This window comes from Pelodiscus sinensis, chromosome 9, assembly GCF_049634645.1.
Source record: "Pelodiscus sinensis isolate JC-2024 chromosome 9, ASM4963464v1, whole genome shotgun sequence".
Lineage (NCBI taxonomy): Eukaryota > Metazoa > Chordata > Testudines > Trionychidae > Pelodiscus > Pelodiscus sinensis.
In genome coordinates, this window is record NC_134719.1 from 30,659,864 (window position 1) to 30,679,750 (window position 19,887).

The 19,887-nt window shown below is 41.3% G+C and overlaps 1 protein-coding gene across 4 annotated transcripts in view; it reads right to left on the reverse strand.

Annotated features, from left to right (window-relative positions):
• COL24A1 (collagen type XXIV alpha 1 chain) overlaps window positions 1-19,887 on the reverse strand; it is a 251,636-nt gene that overhangs the window by 169,231 nt on the left and 62,518 nt on the right. For all 4 annotated transcript variants that reach the window (XR_012905946.1, XM_075936387.1, XM_025183174.2 and 1 more), the window contains exons 8-9: window positions 6,349-6,393; window positions 296-349 (exon numbers count right to left, since the gene is read on the reverse strand). Coding sequence is in view for 3 of the 4 variants with exons in the window: in XM_075936387.1 (XP_075792502.1) it covers window positions 296-349; window positions 6,349-6,393 (99 nt within the window). In the remaining variant the exon portion in view is untranslated. The remainder of the gene's footprint in view (window positions 1-295; window positions 350-6,348; window positions 6,394-19,887) is intronic.

Genomic DNA, 19,887 nt, shown 5'->3' on the forward strand with positions numbered 1-19,887 from the left:
TTGAAGTATTAGTGATACAGCGTCAGCCTATGCAGTAATGCCATTAGCAGTCCTAGCAGATTTAGAAAATGGTACTTTCAGAAGGGACATTATCAATTCTACATGATGGCAGACACTCCTTTTGAGCTAGATCAGTTTGCCAAAGCACTCCTTGCTGGTGAACAGGCCATGTATACTTGGCACTGCTTTGAAAATTAATTTCAAAGCAAGGAAGGGAAGCATAGGTTAACTAATGTATAGTACTTAAAAGGTGTTTATAAAAGGAAAACATAATTCTATTGTACAGTTACTGCACCTGCCTGCCAGGGTAACCAAGTGAACCAGTATTGCCAGCCGGTCCTGGAATTCCCTAAATTGAAAGAGAAAAAGTAATCAGGTTTAATGCATTTTTACTTGTTGGTAACGTGAAAGAGCTTACTCTTAACATAAGACTGTGTTTTATGTAAGCTGCAAAGAAGCCCACAAAAACCACTCCTTATACATAATTAAAATCAGTGTGATTACCTCATGAGCAACAGTGTACACACTGCAAAAGCATTTAGGATGGAGGAAGATGGAGGGAATTAGTCCAAAATCAAGTGAAATGCAAGGAAAAAAACCCCATTGATTCATAATAAAGAACTCTTAGACAATGTTTGGCAAAACCAGGTATGCACAATGGAAAAGGCCCTCAGGGGACAGGTATTCATGAAGGAGATCATTCAAGCTGACAGTGATCTTGACCATATTATTGAGATTTATGTTTTTATGGAACAAATTTAAGGAGAATCTGAGTGTCCTTGTATACCTGAGTTTCCTTATACCGGTCTCAATGTGAATGTGCTAGGATAAAGCTAGACTAACAGTAGATTAATAATGGGTAAACTCTTTCTTTCCCCGATACTCTCCTCCCTAAACAGTTCCAAAAGAGACCCCCAGTCCCCCGGTAAATCATTCTGTGTATTTGACTACTTAAGAAAATTCTGCTTTTCTAAAATGGGCAAGTTCTTGGGTGTGAGATGGTAAAGCTCATTGTTGACAAACTGACAACTGTTTGTTGTGTAACTTTTAGTTGAGCAAGATGCAGAACGAGAGGAGATGTGGTGAAGATAGTTAGGATGGGAGTGCACTTGAAGAGCTGAGTGATGACACATAAAGTGTATCTCATCTTGTTAGTCCTTCAATTCAGGACTAAAATATTTACAAACAAATGGAACAGTCCAAGGGGTTGCCAGCAGAGACACAGGTTCTCTGACATCAACAATTTTCCAGCCATGACATCACATTGCAACAAGGGCCTCAAACTCCTGGCCTGTGAGCCATCCCTGGTCGAAGTAATTGTGTAATTCGGTTTGGGACTCCCAGTGGGCTGGAGTGTGGAGAATAGATGTGCGTTACCAGCCCACAAGCATGGCCCTTTTCTGTCATCGCCATACCCTCTCCCCACCATGGCATCCTGTCCTGAGGACATAGTTCCAGGAATCACTGGGGGCTCTGTCACTGAGCAGCAGCAGCAGTCGCACCTCCTCACACTTTCAATGGTGGCCACGGGAGCCACAGGGGAAGCAGAGTGCACTGGGTGAGTGCACTCATTCCACTGTGCTCTGCTTCTCTGCCTCACCTGCCGCTGTGGGGAGTGGGCTGGGGGAACTGCTGCCACTATGGGAAGCCAGGACCCCCTCTGATTGCCAAAGCCACATCCTTGGGGATGGGGTGCCATGAGGAGTCATGGAGGGAAGGGGAAGGACTTGGGGTCCAGTAATGGACCGTCTCCCCGCCCACCAGGAATCCTGGGCCAGATTGTGCAATCACTCTAGCTGGGAATGACCAACGGGCCTGGAGTCTGAGACTCCTGTATTACAGAGAATAAGAAACCTCAAACATTTAAGATATATTTCATATAATAAAAATGAATAATTAACAATGAACCAGGAGTTACCCTCTTGATCAATTGTTGATAGTCAGATACCGTATATAAAAGCACAAAAAAGGCAGGAGACTTTCACCTTATCTGCAAGGTGCAATGTGTTGTTTATTTTGGATAGAAAATATATCATAATTGTATAAAATAAATTCATCTGAAACAAAGCATTGAAATATACATCAAAATTTACCTTCCAAACTCTTCCAAAGTCTCATGCCTCTTTTATGCTTTCATATGTTGAACTGCCCTTTCTGTATCTCATACTATGTCATCATGCTAGGACTTCCTGCTGGGAAGTATCAGTAAAATGACAGCTCTCATTGCAAGACAACAGCACGTTCACCGTTAAAAAGTCACTGAAGTAGCAACAGCTAAGTAAAGAAAGCCCTTGAAAATATGCTTATATGCTACTGGAGACCCAAATAGTACCAAGGGGTCAACAGCAGGCTTAGACAATGGGACTCCATAATGGAGTAATGGTTAACATATGCGGGACTGGGCCTAATTTTGTAAAGGTGTCAAAACTGCTGCAGTTTCTTTGAAAAAAAGGCTATTTTATTTCACTGTAATGCAGAGAGCAGTACATGCCCTGATCCTACATATCATATCCTGATACATATACCGTGAATAGTCCCACCAAACAGTTAAATGGGATTACTCGTGTGTGCAAATTTACTACTTACAATGGGGGACCTTCCAATGTCCTCAATGGTTTATTCACATGAGTAAATGGGTATGTCTACACTAGCCCCCTAGTTCGATCTAGGGAGGCTAATGAGGGCAACTGAAATTGCAAATGAAGTGCGGGATTTAAATATCCCACGCTTTATTAGCATGTTCCCGGCCAGTCGCCATTTTAGAAATTGACTAGCCCGAAGTAACTGCCTGCATCTACACGCGACAGTGAAACAAGATTCCAAATTAAAGCCCTAAATCGAATTAGCTGTTATTCCTCCTGGAATGAGGTTTAACAGCTAATTCGATTTAGGGCTTTAATTCGGAATCACGTTTCACTGCCAGGTGTAGACACGGGCAGTTACTTCATACTAGTCAATTTCTAAAATGGTGACTGGCCGGGAACATGCTAATAAAGCACGGGATATTTAAATCCCATGCTTCATCTGCAATTTTGGTCATCCTCATTAGCCTCCCTAGATCGAACTAGGGGGCTAGTGTAGACATACCCAATGAGTGTAATTTGGTTCACGTTTGGTGATATAAATTCTGGGGTGACACCGGCTTTTTCCTGGGAGGAGGGGATTCAAGGTAGGCTAGACAAAAACTTGGGGGAGAAGCGCTGTGCAGAACTGCAGAAGAAAGGGTAGCAATGCCATACCATGCCACCCTTAGTTATGTGCTGCAGCTGGCTGTGGCAATGCCTTCAGAGTTTGGCACCAGCAGCAGACACTCTCCAGCCACCCACCTCTGAAGGCAGTGCTGCTGCCAGCAGCAGTGGAGAAGTAAGGATGGCTTTGCCATAGCATGCCACCATTACTTCTGCATAACATTTGACCTTTGCACTGGGAGGGATAGCTGCAGTAGGGCTAAAGCAAATTTTGGGATGGCTATAGCTCTCACAAGCTACCCCTGCCACAGCACTGCCCCCTGTATAAATTAGCCTAAGATAATAAAAGTAACTATTGTGGGAAGCATAGGTAAACTGGTTTTTTCCTCAAATGTACTGAACAAAAATTAGTACAAAGTCACTTGGAGACTGAGGCTGTAATTTGCTTTACTGCTTCAAAATCCTTCCTTCACCCACAATTGAACATTTGTTGTACTTAACTCCCTGGATTCCATGTTGTGAAATGAAAGGTTCTATTGCTTTTCAAAACCTAGTCTCAATAGTTCAAAGATCTTCTTAGATCCATAAACCTGAAAAGTTACATACAATGAATTCTATCTTCAGAATTCTTATTTATCTGGGTAATTTTTCTCTGAAATAGCCAAATCTGATCATTTCCAATGCCTTATGTAAAAGCGGAAAACAAAAGAGGTGATCATTCTCACAAAGTCTAGGCCCAGGTGTTACTCTCCATACCTGGATCTGCTCATCCTAAATAAATGGGTCAACTGTACCCTGCCTCCACCAGGCATACAGAAGATCCTTCATTGAACAGAGAAGCCCTTACTGGGGATGAGGCCTTGTTGTTTGTGGAAAGCACATGCATCAGCAGCCCAACCATCTCTGAGAATCCACCAATGAAAGATGCAAAGAGGCTTCAATAACTTCACCATATTTCCCCTGTTTCCTTTATGAACGCACCTCACTGGGGATTCCATGGGGATCCACGGGCATTTCAACTTTGCAATGCCCGGGAACTGGGCATATAGGCCTAGCTTCCAGGACAGATGCTCATAGCAGGCCTCTGCCTGGAGAATCTCATGTAATTTTCCTGCACCAGTACCCCCTCTGCTGTTTATTTGTTAGAGAAGCTGATTTGGCCTAACATTTCTGGACTGCAAGGCCCTTACAAGGTTCATTCCTGATATCAAGAATAACAAGAGGTGTTATTGGCCAAAGATACTAAACGAGAAGAAAATCATGGTGCAGGTGTGGGGGAAGTGAAGCTCCTTGGGATTCTCCAATGATCAGCTCCTCTTCAAAAGCCCCTAATAAGATTTAGAATTCAGAGGAGGTAAGAAGTTAGAATGTCAGCTTCTTTCCCTCCACTCTGCCATGTTCGTCCCCAAATTTTATGTTTAAACAAAACAAGTCCACAGGGCAGGCTTGAAGACTGTCCAACCTTTCCATCCATTGTCACATGCATGAGTCACATTAATAGGAGACCAGAACTTCCTCCATGAACTACATGCAGCTGGTCTTGGTGAGGAAGAATAATCCCAGACATCAGAAGTCATGAACGTGGGAAGCAATTGTTATTTTGTGTAAGTGCTGTGCCTCCAAGATGGTTCTGTCACTTGTTTTCCATGATTTCTTTCATGCTCTGAGCATATATGGGAGGTTGACTATTCTCTGAATGGGGTCTGCCACAGAAGCAGGATATATGGTCTCCTAAAGTTTGAAACACTTCAGAGCACTATGGATATATTTGGCTGAATCAGATCCCAAAAATTCCAAGTGCAGATTTTGACAAAAAAAAAAAGCAAACAGCAACAAATCATTTAAATTTACTCCTGTTCTTTTTAAGAGCTTGCTTTCACTCCCAGTTGTGCTTTACTCTTAAGTAATTCCACATTTGATATATTTACAGTAACTTTTTTCCTTGTGGCAGAGGTTTGTAGAAATTCCAGCCAATAAGTGGGATTCTTTGAAATTCACAAAGTCTGTTGCTACTGCCATGCAAAATGACTGTCATTGTCCTGACTCTTTCCAGGCCATTCTCTGCAATTATGTAACTCCTTGTCAAAGTGCTTTAAAAAACAGCTGTAAAAAATTAGTTTTTTAATATTTCCAAAATTATGTAACAGGTTATGAATACTAATATTTATAATAGGATGGGTATGTTGAGATGCAATCAGACAATATTTAGTATTGCTGGGCAAACAGTAATTTTACATGGAAGTTTATTTTATTATTTATTCAATAGAATTCACACACTTGCTTCTTTAGTGCCAAAATTATTCTTCTGATACAAGTCTCTCTCTCTCTCTTTCTCTCTCTCTCTCTCTCTCTCTCATGCACATGCACAATTTACCCTCTTGTTTTCATTTCTGGTTAATCACTTTTCACCAGCTCCTTCTTTGGATCTCAGGTCTTGCAGTTAATTATGCTATTCTTCTGAACAACACTGATAATTATCTTGCAAAAAGGTGCCAGAAGCCAAGGAACTGAACTATAATGATTGTGTTTACTTATTTGGGATCTTGAAGTAGAGCTAAGTTAAGTTTTGGAAACTTAAAATCTATTTTTGTATTCCTTACTTTTGCCTTCTCCTCTGATCACTGCTATCATTAGCTCATGATCATTCATTCAGTGCATTAAATACTATAAACAAAAGAGAAAAACTTGACTCCCAGTTCAAGGGTTTACAGTTGACAGCCATGGCCTCTATCTCTAGCAGGGAGGACTAACAAGTGTTACCTCTGAAACACACATCAAAGATACTTTAAGAAAGCAACAAACAGCCACTTCCCATGTTGCCATCCACGGATTAAGTGTGCATTGACAAATCTCAGTCGTTAAGATCCTTAAAGAATCTGAATTGCCTCCTAAAACATTACACAACACACTTCTGCCATGCCACTGAATTAGTTGGAGAAAACAAGCTGGTCTATTATATTTTACATAGGTTCTTAAGCCATACCAATCTCCATGGTAACTAAGCAGCTGGTCAAGAATGAAATTCATTGAGCAGTTCCTCAATCAGTCAGCAATTGAAAGAAATTATTTGATATACACGTTTAAAGTCATTATTCTTAATCATACTTCTAACATGCTTTGTAAAATGTGTATCCAATGTTACAGTGCCTGTACCACTCACTTGCTCGCCTCGTGGACCTGCTGGGCCTGGATATCCTTTGGGACCCTGCAGGTAAGAAAGACGATCAGAAGCTTTAAAGAATATATTCAGATACACAAAATGCAGCAATGGAGGTCTTGATTTCCCTTTCACCCCTTGTATTTTCCTTCAGCAAGAAGAATTTTGCAATATCTCTTTCTCTTTGACATCTATCTGGCTTAATTTCAGAAGTTGATGTGGGATGAGGAAGAAAGAGAAGTTTACCTCGGTATAGATGATTTCTCGCTATGCCTGCTAAACTTGCACTGGTAGTTGCAGATTTGTGTTAGCGTAAGTAACACGTAGACAAAATGCCTTTAGCAACAATCTGCTTGTAATTATTGCAAAGCTGGATTTAATCCAGACTGTTCCCCTTTCCAAATCCTTGTCATAACACTGTCTCTGAATGAGCTCATTTAACTAAGATAGGCATAACCAGAAAGTCATCACAGAGAGCTCCAAGAAGCTCTCTAGGAAAAGATAACTAAGAAAACAAAAGATTTCTGTAAGATGGGCTTTTTTTTTAATATTCTATATGATGCTGATAGTTTTGTACAAGTAAATGAAACTACCATCTACCTGACACTAAAGCAAATCTTCCAGATTATTCTGGAATTTTAAATTATCAAACTTTACTATTGTCCCTCTTTACACTGAATATAATTATGTTAGCCTATACAGATGGTGAGTGAAATCCTGGTCCAATCAAAGTCAATGGGAATTTTGTACACCCAGCAAAGAGCTATAAAAATAAATAAATAAAATAAAATTAATGGAGATTACCTGTCTCCTAGAACTGGAAGGGACCTTGAAAGATCATTGAGTCCAGTCCCCTGCCCTCACAGCAGGACCAACTACCATCCCTGACAATTTTTGCCCCAAATGGCCTCCTCAAGGATTGCACTCACAACCCTGGGTTTAGCATGCAAATGTGCAAACCACTGAACTATCCCTCCCCCTATGTTGCAACAAACTCAAAGGCTTGAACTTATGTGAAATTATAAATGCGAAATAATTTTGTTTGATAATAGCTTTAGATAAATCACTTTAAAGTTTGCAATAGACTTGCTTAGAAATAATGTTAGTCCCAAAGACATGTGCTCATTAAGGAACCTTTTTCTCAAAATCCATGTTGCAGGTATTACCTAAACACACACACAGAACTGATAACTTTCTTCAGTGTTACATAAAGCAAATGCAAACAGCCACCATATGCAAATCACAAGCCACAGAGCACATTTGAATTGTGTGCCTGCACAGCCCACAGAAGCAAGCCTCCCAGCCCAAGTCCAGAGACTCTGGTTTGCAGGTCTCACCCTAGGACTCTAAAAATAGCTCTGTAGACTGTGCTTTGAAGTTGCCTTTTCATTCTTCTTCACAGGCTTCAGATCCTCAGCTCTAGCCTTAGCTGCAACTTCAAAGCAATGTCTACATAGTTACTGTTCAAGCACTGGTGTGAGCCCCACTAACCTGTGACATAAGTATGGGAGGGACTGCCTAATTAACATGCCATGGCACACCTCTGAAATGCTGTTGGTAAGATCATTAAATAAAAGACAAGCAGCATTAATGACTCTGCAATACAAACTGAGAGGGCAAAGCAATAACACTTCCTTTGGGTTTGTGGGTGAAATTTTCAACAGCACCTTACCAGGACTTAAGTTATGTAGGCGTCTGAGGCTATGTCTACACAGCAGCGTTATTTCGGAATAATTCAAGTTATTCCGAAATAACATGACTGCTTGTATATAGATGCAGACTATTGTGATATAATGTTGAAATAATGTTGTGCTGAAGGACTGCTTACTCCAGCTCCTGTAACCCTCAGGCTGTGTCTACACTGCTCCCCTTTTCCGGAAAAGGGATGCAGATGAGACAAGTCGGAATTGCAAATGCAGCGGGGATTTACATTTTCCCCGCTGCATTTGCATGAACATGGCTGCCGCTTTTTTCTGGCTCGGGGCTTTGCCGGAAAAAAGCGCCAGTCTAGACAGGGATCTTTCGGAAAATATAGCCTTTTTCTGAAAGGTCCCATATTCCTCTTAAAATCAGGAATAAGGGACCTTTCGGAAAAGGCTTTATTTTCCGAAAGATCCCTGTCTAGACTGGCGCTTTTTTCCGGCAAAGCCCCGAACTGGAAAAAAGCGGCAGCCATGTTCATGCAAATGCAGCGGGAAAATGTAAAGCCCCGCTGCATTTGCAATTCCGACTTGTCTCATCTGGATCCCTTTTCCGGAAAAGGGGTGCAGTGTAGACACAGCCTCATTGTACGAGGAGTAAGGGAAGTCAGGGGAAGAGTGCTCTCTCTTGAAATAACTGGTGTGTAGACAGTGCCAAAAGTTGAAATATGCTATTTCGACATAAGCTACGAAATTAGCATAGCTCAAGTTGTGTAGTTTATTTTTATTTTAGCCCTGCTGTGTAGACTGACTGATTTTGGGTCCTGAGTGGTTTAAGCATTTTTGAGAATAACCCTATTTCTGGTTTTTAAAGATCTTTTTAAATAGGCACTAACAGAGGAAATGTAGAGAAAGGGGAACAGTTTGGTTTGAGCTCAAAGGAAAGTGTGCATAAAAAGTAAAGTTAACGATAGTATCTGAAGACACTCATATTTGGACTTCAAAGACAAAAATAGAACTGGAAGGGTTTAAATCCCTGGTTACACTAGTGCACCCATTTGGTGGGAATGTTCCTGGCACTCATGGAGGGACATGATTGCTTTGGTCTATAAGAAAAGATAAGCTTTTACTTAGCCTCTACCTTTGTAAGGGACTAAATTTAAAGGGCTGTCATTTACTATATATTTGTACAGTACCTAGTACAATGCAGCCTCAGCCTTGCTGAGCACTCTTGACACTACAGCAATATAAATATTACACAGCAACAATGCTGAAAGCCCAGCAGCATTTTCCCTTGTTTCCATAGTAATTCTAATAGCACTGGTTTGAGACAGATGCTCACTGGCTAGATAATACAGCTAGAACAATAATGCTGCAGCCTCCCTAGAGCAACAGAGGAAAGTTCAGGTAATTGCTTGGGTCCAACGTTACAGGCACAAAGGGGAATTTGGTCTTCTCTGAGCAGGGTCTAAGAAAAGTGGAAAAAAGCCAATGTGGGCATGTGGCAAGCACAATGAGCTGTATGACTATGGGCATTTTAAAGGAAACTTTTGCCATGGTTATGAGGAACTGCGCCGCAAAAAGAGTCAATACCAGCATTTAGATCTTCATGAATATTAAAAACTCGTAAGTGGAAAAGTTGAAACAGATGTACAGTCATTTTCCAAAATGTCTAGAAGGTCAAAGAACAACACAGTATTATAGATGAATGATATATACGACACAATAGCATTCTTATGCCTCTGACAAATACTGTATGGCCCAAAAGTGGCATAAAATTAATCCTCTGACAGCTTAATGACAGGAACAAAAATGTAAGTGAAATAAGCTCATCCCATTCTTGCTGCTCTCGACTGACTGCAATCCTGTGGTCCTGTTTTGAGACTGGATTGAACCCATAGATAACATCACAACACCACTAGCCACAGTGTACTTATCAATCCCACATTTTCCCCATCTAACACAGTTTTGAAATGTTTGTTCACTCTCTGTGCAGCCTCAGATGAGATGTTTGGCTTCTCTGTAGATCCACTGTTTCTGATCTCTGTGGCATGTAAATAATAAAAATTGAGTCTCTGGCAATCATGCACTATCTGTAGTAGTCTAACGACAGAAGGTTTCATCCTCACTCGATCACTGATTTTTTTAAAAATCTACAAACTGTGATGCATAACTTGGGTATACAGATACACAGGGGCAGGCAGATAGGGCCAAGTTCAGAGATCAGTCAGCAGCTGATATATTTTACACCTCCTTCAGGTCCAGTGACATTTACACTACCCCAGCCTGGAGTCAGGACTTGTCAACAGTGTAGCCAGACAGGAACCCCCCCCCCCCTGCAACATCTATCTTGCTTGCCCCTCTGAGGTGCCTGGAGCATACAGGGCATAGAGAGAGTAATAAAATCAGCATAGTCTTTGATGCCTTGACAGGAGGCCCAGATATGCTGGCTGCTGTGACCCTGGATGGCTGTAAACAGAGATACACCAATTGCTGACCTCGAGGCTGCGAGAACTGCCTTGGCTGGCACCTATATTGATATGAACACACAGCTGTCCTCGGGGGAGGGGAGGGAGGAATCGCCCGCTGAGCAAAGAATGTCCAGTACTCCCAATTTAGTTCTCTCTCTTACAAGTGTAAATTAAGTTCACAACTCCCTTGTAAGAGCTGGCGTCACAAAGACGAACCAGAACCATTTGGCATCATAGATAAGAAAGAGAATGCATGACCCCACAGGTATAAAGATGCATCCAGCAGCACACTCACTCTGAGTGTCAATCTACCATCTACCTGCTGGTCGGGTTAGGTAATTTCATCTCGAGGTTCACATGGGGACGCCCAGCCTCTTTCCCAGGGAATTCGTCTTTCCCGGGGAATTGAGGGACCAATCCTGGCCTGACACGCTGGAATTGAGGGACGCAGAAGGGGATAAAAATTGTACCTGTATGTGTCCTTTTGTTTTAGTGCATGCATAAAATAGAGCTCTTTAAAGACTAAGCTGTCACCTGGTACCTTTATTTTCTATTTTCCTTTTCCTTTGTAACCACTTTAAGATCTGTATTTGCTAGCAGTTAAGAAGTAGAACAATAGCCATTGTAACCACGTGCTTTAGAAATATTTTTAATAAACCTGTAACTGTTTAAGCTTTAACCTTACTCCTCCTGTTGCTGTAACAGAACCAGACACAATTAAAAGAACTCCAGCCAGTCATAGGGGCAGACGCAGAAAGAGCTGGGCGTTTGTATCGTGTTGCCTCCAGGGGACAGATCCGTGAGGCACTTGTCAGCCTTCCCTGGGCTGCTCACTGCGAAGGGACCGTGTGTCCTAACAGTTAAAGTCTCAGGTGTAATAAGCTCTCCTGTAAACTTTGGGGCACCCATCAGCCTTCCATAGGCTGCCCGCTGTGAAGGGACCCCAGTCCTAGCAGTTGAAGACTCAGGTGTATAACACACACGCACCATGCACTGCCCTGACCATCAGCTGACAAAGAGTCAAGAGGGATGTTCATTCTAATGTGAACTAGTGAGTTGTGCACTACCTGGCTTGCACTAAGAGCTGACATGCACTAAAAGATCCCTACTGTACATTAAAGTAGGCCCTTTTCAAACAGTACTACAGCAGTATACACTAGTAACTTTTAGTAAACTCCAGCACAGTCCACATAGGCCAGTTAGTGTGACACATGCTAACACATACTGGAAAGGACACCCTGTAGTGCACTAGATTGTGAAGTCCTCATAGTCTCAAACCCCCAACATTCAATATTTCGCACGTAAAAATAATTATTCACTTCATTTAAAAAAACAGCCCTATATCTCCTCTTTTAGGTATAAACCAGGGGTAACTGCATTGAAGCCTTGGGCTACGTCTACACTGGCATGATTTTCCGCAAATGCTTTTAACGGAAAAGTTTTCCGTTAAAAGCATTTGCGGAAAAGAGCGTCTAGATTGGCACGGACACTTTTCCGCAAAAGCACTTTTTGTGGAAAAGCGTCCATGCCAATCTAGACGCACTTTTCCGCAAAAAAGCCCCGATCACCATTTTCGCGATCGGGGCTTTTTTGCGCAAAACAAATCTGAGCTGTCTACAATGGCCCCTTTGCAGAAAAGCTTTTGCGCAAAAGGACTTTTGCCCGAACGGGAGCAGCATAGTATTTCCGCAAGAAGCACTGATTTCTTACATGAGATTGTCAGTGTTCTTGTGGAAATTCAAGTGGCCAGTGTAGACAGCTGGCAAGTTTTCCCACAAAAGCAGCTGCTTTTGCGGAAAAACTTGCCAGTCTAGACACAGCCTTGGTGTATGGAGAGAGTTGGTCTTTGTGTTTCCAATGGATGAGGATCCCATCCTGGGTCCCATGTCACAGTGCCTCCAATAAGTTACTTTTCACCACTTCGGAAGACGCGTGCATGGATTTTCTTTTCTAACTACTAAAATAATGCTGTTATCAAGGACCCCATTTGTAGGCCATATTAAAGGAAAATTCCCATGATTACTCAAAATTTCATAAACCTACAATGCTGTATCAAAAATAATGGGAGTGTCTAACAAGATAATGTGAGATTTTATAAGAATATGCCAAAATTGATTACACATCAGGCAGGAAACTCAATTAATTGAGACAGAGAGAGTTCCTTGCTCACTGGTATCAATAAGGCATCATTGTTTTTAGGTGGCAATCAAGCCTGGATTGAAATTTTTTTGGTCTGTTTATTTGTTACATTAGATGGTTACATGTACATTTTTTACAGCGATAATGTACACCTGTGAATCAGTGCTCATAAGCGAGCCTTTTCCCCTTTACATGCTTTGCAGGGATGGGAAAAAGAATGAAATTCCATCTGCAATGTCTCTGCTAAGGTGCTTTGCCTGCCTGCATAGCCATACTGGCACATCCCTACCAGCAAAGGCTCTGCAGTGTAGACAAGGCTAAGAGTGTGTCTAGACTACATCCCTTTTTTGAGAAAGGGATGTAAATTAGGCATGTTTTTTAAAAAAAGGCAGCAGCCGCCATTATGCAAATGAAGCGGGGGAAATTCAAATCCCGGCTTCATTTGCAATATCGACATCCCTAATTTACATCCTAAGTGTAAGTGTAAGACACACCCTTAGGCTGCGTCTAGACTGGCATGATTTTGCACAAAAGCAGTCACTTTTGCACAAAATCTTGCCACCTGTCTACACTGGCTGCAAGTATTTGCGTAAGAACACTGTCTTTGTAATGTACAAAATCAGTGGTTCTTGCGCAAATACTCTGACGCTCCCACTCAGGGATAAGCCCTCTTGCGTAAGTATTCTTGCACAAGAGGGCCAGTGTCGACAGCAACGTTAATTTCTTGCGCAACAAAGCCTGATGGCTAAAATGGCCATCGGAGTTTTCCTGCACAAGAGAGCGTCTACACTGGCACGGATGCTTTTGCACAAAAGCAAATCTTTTGCGCAATGGCACATGCCAGTATAGACGCTCTCTTGCGCAAATACTTTTAACAGAAAAACTTTTACGTTAAAAGTATTTGCACAAAAACATGCCAGTCTAAACACAGCCTAAGTGTCTTGCTCTTTATATTATTGCTGCAACCAGACCTTCATTTTAAAGTGGAACCAATAAGGTATTGTACATGGGCTAGTCACACCACTTCTACACTAACGTAATTCTGTTAGTTTTAATGGTGTCACTCCTGATTTATAACTGGTGTAAGGGAGGGGAGAATCAGATCCAATGTATCCAGCAGGGAGGAGCCATCAAAATTGGCTTCAGTGAAAGTTTTAGAGTTGTGATAAAGAAGAGAAAAGCCTCTCCCTCTTCACCCCTGCCTAGCCCAGGCCCTGAAGGGAAAGAGATAGAGGTAGCAGAAAAAAATGCTGCTATTTATGGAGCCATGCCTATGATCCACATTAGTTATCTTCATGTATAAATCGCAGAGCTTGTCTGCTTTGTAAAAAATAGAAAGTCAGTTTAAAGCAAAAGTACATTTAACCCTTATCAACATGTTTAAACACATATCAAAACTTACCAAAACAGCACTCAAAGAAAAGTGCTTTTCCTACTGAAATCAATGGATTTTTTTCTCTCATTTAATCAAATTATATTAATTAATGCATATTCTAGGAAAATAGCACTCTCCTTGAAATAAACTAAGCCATTCATTGCCACAGAAATGTGGACATTTCAAAAGATATTTATTTGCTCAGCATTGGCAGCCGGCTATGCTTTTCACAGTACTCAAAAATAAAACTAGCAACACTATTGAAATGTGTCCCTCCTAAATTACAACCAACTTTTGCCTTCCCCCCTCTCCAGAAATCCCTCAACATGTTTTCCTATTCAGTACTGCTGCATGTGGATTCCATTATGCCATAACAGGCCCAGATTCTCATGATTTACTATTGCATATATATACTACATATTCTGAGGCATAAATTGATACATAACATACAGTTTTAAAAAATGTTTTTATTGGTCAAAAGCTATTTTTTATTTAAGAAGTATCTACAATCATCCATCTAGCCCACAATCCTGTCTTCAGACAGTGGCCAGTGCCAGGCACACCAGAGGGAATGATCAGAACAGGTCATTATCAAGTGATCCATTCACTGTCAGCCATTCACAGATTCTGTCAAACAGAAAGTAGGGATACCATTTCTGCTCAACCTGGCTAATAGCCATTGATAAACCTATCTTCCATGAATGTATCTAGTCCTTTTTCGAATCCTGTCATTGTCTTGGCCTTCACAGCATCCTCTGGCAAGGAGTTCCACAGGTGACTATGCATTGTGTGAAGAAATACTTTCTTTTGTTTGTTTTTGACCTGCTACTTATTAATTTCATTCAGTGGCCACCTAGTTCTATGTTATGAGGAGTAATAACATTTCCTTATCTACATTCTCCACACCTATCATGATTTGATATACCTCTAACATAACCCTGCACGGCAGACGGGGGAGGGGGGGGGAGGGTTTCCTCCCGTAACACGTCTGCCCACGGTCACCAGAAGGCCCCCGCCCTGGGCTTCTTCCTCCCTTCCCCCGGCCCCCAGAGTACTCCTGCCGTCCCCCAGCGCCTACCGGGATTCTGTGGTCCGGGTCCGGGGTTGCTCCGCAGGAGTCCCATCAGTCCTGCTGACTCCTCGGATCTTGTCCTGGCGAAGTCGTTCTCTTCGTGGGCGGTGGGGTTTGTCCTGGTCGTCCGCTGACCCTGGACTGGCCAACCGCTGGCCACGAGGGCCATCCCAGGAGCCCCTGGGACGGGGACGGGCCGCCTGACGGTCTCAGGCACACACCCGGTCCGTCCTGGGCCCCGTCCGCTTCTTCCTTCCTAGGAGGAGGCTGCCCCCTCCCTCTCTGCCGGTGAGCCTTTTTGAAATGGCCTGCCGGCCCGGACACAATCCGGAGGTCCCGCCCCTCTGGTGATGTGGCGGCTTCCCCAGCCACGTCCCGGCTGTCACTCCCCATAGGAGGGGTCAGCGGCCTCCCGCTGGTACAGGCGCGGCGGCAGGTTCCAGCCCCGCCACCATTCTCTGGCAGCCCCGCAGCATGGGGGGTTCTGTCCGCGGTCCTGCTCGTCTCCCGGCGGCTCTGGCCATCCGGTGTGCAGGCCGTTGGCGGCCCGTCACAATGAGCCAATCACATTTACACACAGTATTCAAGATGTGGATATACCATGGGTTTATACAGAGGTAATATTATATTTTCTGTATTATTATCTATCTCTTTCTTAACGATTCCCAAGTTTCTGTTCGCTTTTCTGACTGCTGCTGCACACTGAGTGGATGTTTTCAGAGAACTATGCACAATGACACCAAGATCTCTTTCTTGAGTGGTAACAGCTAAAGTAGATCACATCATGTGATATGTATTGTAAGGATTATGTTTTACAATGTGCATTACTTTGCACTCTTCAACACTGAATTTCATCTGAATTTCACTGAATTTCTGCCATTTTGTTGCCTAGTCACTCAGTTTCGTCAGATCCTTTTGAAGCTCTTCATAGTCTGCTTGGGAGTTAACTATCTTCAGTAGACTCTAGGTAAATTAACCCCCAGTCTTTTTGTATTGCATGGTCCTACGGTTTCCTTAACATATGGCTTAGGTTTAGAGCAATCTTACATTGATGCACCAGGGCAGCAAACTTAGATGATAAATTCATCTGCAGATGAGTTAGCTGTCTAGATTTGGAAAGGTTATATCCAAGAGCAATATCACCTACCTTTGAAGAACCTGTTCCCCACTCTTTAGCCATTTAGAATGCCCCCACTTGCTAATTCTCTGTTCTGGTCAAATTAGCCATAGATTTATCTGTGACAGCTCTGTGGGTACAACTATAAAGTAGAATTACTGGACAGAGAAATGCTATATTAAACTTGCACTCTCAGAGATGGCCTTAGAGCCTTGATACTTGTCTTTGTTTTGAAGACATCCTTCTTCCTTCACCAACCTAGTATGAACTCTACAGCTCCTCCTCCCTTTGTGTGGATGCTGCAGACAGACGTACCAGACTCAGAGGATAGACAATGATAAAACACTATGTTATTGTTCACACAGATATAAATTTGTAGTAACCATACTGACTTCATCACAATTACCCTGGATTTCACAGGTGTAACTGGGAGAAATCTGTCCCTTAATAAATAACATGTTGCAGGCATAAGAAAAATTTAGTCAATGGCAACATAATGAACTTTTAAGACAAAGACACACACTCACAGATGCTGGGTACTGTACACAGAATGAAAAAGAAAATTAAACAATAATTTGTTGCCAGTATCTTTTTTCTTACTAACTCACTGAAAGAAATGTAACTATATTATTCTATAGTAACATTCCAAAAACCCTAGAGTTTATAGGAGTGTGACTGCACTGTTTTGAAAGATTGCCACAGAACAGTGCAATATCTTTTAAAGAGATACCTCAAAGCAACTCTACTAATGGAATTTCGAGTTTCTACTAACCCTCTTCCCCATTTGTGCTAAGTGCAGACATTCAGGAAACCTGAACAAAGAGCACAAAGCATATGACTAATCACAAACTGTCTCTTTTAAAAAATAAAAATTTAATATGAATATATCCTTAATCCATCCCATGCTTTTCAGCACACTGGGCTACACTATGAATATATACCCCAACATTTTCACAATCATTGTAACAGTGTACACTACTGCATGAGGACTGTACACATTTTCACAAAGTATCCAAATCAGACACATTTTGATGAAAAAAATCTTGCTATTGTTTTATGCAGGAGAGGACAGGAGTAGGTATACACAATAGCCAGCATTCTACCGATGAAATAGTTAATTTCACCATTAAAATTAAGGGATGATAAGGAATCAGATCCCCAGTGCTGCTTGGAAAGTTTTAGCCTACAAACCCTTTAGGGAAGCAATTAAAATGAATGAGAAAAACGACAATTACAAATAAACGGTCAGAAATAAATTTGCATTATTCTACCTGAAAGGGAGACCTGGAATAATGCCAGAGCTACTCTAAATGACAACTTATTTCACATTTGAAATGCTAATCATTATACTTCAGATCAACCCACAGAAAGATAAAAATCAGAGCCAGCTGCCAGAATCAAACAGGACTTGAGAAGCAATGAATTTATGGATTTTTTGGTCTTCTTTATAGTTAGGAGGACAAAGGAATTATGTTGCTCAAAATTATACCCACTTCAACAATTCCCCAACCGCATTTAATAAAAGTCAAATGTAAAGTAATAAATAAGGATGGTAGGGTTTTTTCCACAAGGATTCCTCTTTTCCTAGCTAGATTATTGTTCACTTTTCACACACTCCTTTGACATTATTTTCCAAAATGAAAACAAGCCACCAACTCAGAAGTCTGAAAATATGATCATCGTCTTGGGTATCTTTGGTAATGAATGGAAAGATCAAGCATCTTAAAAATGCAAAGCTTAGACTTAGGTTCATTAAATGTCAAGCATAAAATATGCTTTAGTGTTTACAGGTGTAACATAATTCATGAGCTCTGTTTTTACAAGGTTGGTTCAGAATGGAGTTTTCTAAAATGTGGTTCCAATTAGTGTCTACTTTACATGAGGTGGAAACAAAGAATAAAAGCAGCAATGATTGAATGAACACAATCACTCCTAGCTTGTAGTGTTCATATACCTAAGTTGCTTTTATTTAAAATAAAGTTGAACTTTCTTTGGGCTGTGCCCACGAAAGCTCACGATACCATCTGCATGTTTTGTTAGTCTATAAAGTGCTACCAGACTATTTGTTGTTTTTTCAATATAGTAAAGTTGTAGATGTTTTGGGACTCAAAAGATGCCACAGCTCTGTCAGTGACAACTGGTGATAACAATCAGAGTACCAGATAAATCACTGATTTGGATAAAAACAGATTCTGCTGGAGGGAATTTGCTCACTTAAGCCATGAAAATTCTAGTCAGGCCTATAAAACTGGGGTTAATTGTATTAAATCCCAGGAGATTTGTGAGCAAATGAAATACATTTCCAAGTAGCTTTTAAATTAATTCTGTAACATCTTCCATTTTTGGGTTGCAAAGAATAAATTTATGCTTTTGGTCAATACAAGAGAAGTGAATTAAACTACATCAAATTCAGACCACTTTAATTCTGAAGAGTGCCCACATAGGGGATCTAGTTAAATTTTCTAATCCACTTTAACTTCACATCTTTACTTAATTCAGATTAATTCTCCCTAAGTGGCCCTGTGTAACAAGCCTTCTGACTTACATAAGAACAGCCATACTGGGTCAGACCAAAGGTCTATCAGCCCAGTATCCTGTCTTCCAACAGTAGCCAATGCCAGATGCCCCAGAGGAAGTAAACAGAACAAGTTATTATCAAGTCATTCCTCTCCTGTCATCCATTTGTAGCCCCTGACATAGAGAGGCCAGGGGCACCATTCCTAACCATTCTGGCTAATAAATATTGATGGACCTAACTTCTATTAATGTATCTTGTTCTTTTTTGAACCCTGTTAAAGTCCTGGTCTTCACAACATCCTCTGGCAAGGAGTTCCACAGGTTGACAGTGTGCTGCATGAAGAAAAACTTCCTTTTGTTTGTTTTAAACCCGCTATCTATTAATTTCATTTGGTGATCCCTAGTTCTTATGTTATGGGAACATGTAAATCACTTTTCTGTATTCACTTTCTCCATACCTGTCATGATTTATAGACCTCTATCATATTCCCCCCTTACTTTCCTCTTTTCTAAGCTGAAAAGTCCCAGTCTTTTTAATCTCTTTTCATATGGCACCTATCCAAACCCCTAGTCATTTCTGTTGCTCTTTTCTGAATCTTTTTCAATGCCAATATACCATTTTTGAGATGAGGCGACATCATCTGTACGCAGTATTCAAGATGTAGGCGCACCATGGATTTATATAGAAGCAATAAAATATTCCCTGTCTTATTCTCTATCCCCCTTTTAAACAATTCCTAACATTTGCTTGCTTTTTTTTTTGACTGCCGCTGCACATAGAGTGGATGTTTTCAGAGAACTATCCACAATGACTCCAAGATCTCTCTCTTGAGTGGGTATAGCTACATTAGTCCCCATCATTTTGTATATATAATTGGGATTGTTTCCCAATGTGCATTACTTTGTATTTATCAACATTAAAATTCATTTGCCATTTTGTTGCCCAATTACCTAGTTTTATGAGATCCTTTTGAAGCTCTTCACAGTCTACTTTGTTCTTAACTATGTTGAACAGTTCAATATCATCTGCAAATTTTGCCACCTCACTGTTTACCTCTTTCTCCAGATCATTTAGAAATAGGTTAAATAGGATTGGTCCCAGTACAGATCTTTGGGGGACACCACTAGTTACCGCCCTCCATTTGTAAAACTGATCAGTCATTCCTAAGCTTTGACCGCCCTCCCATTACTAAACCCAATTAAACAATATT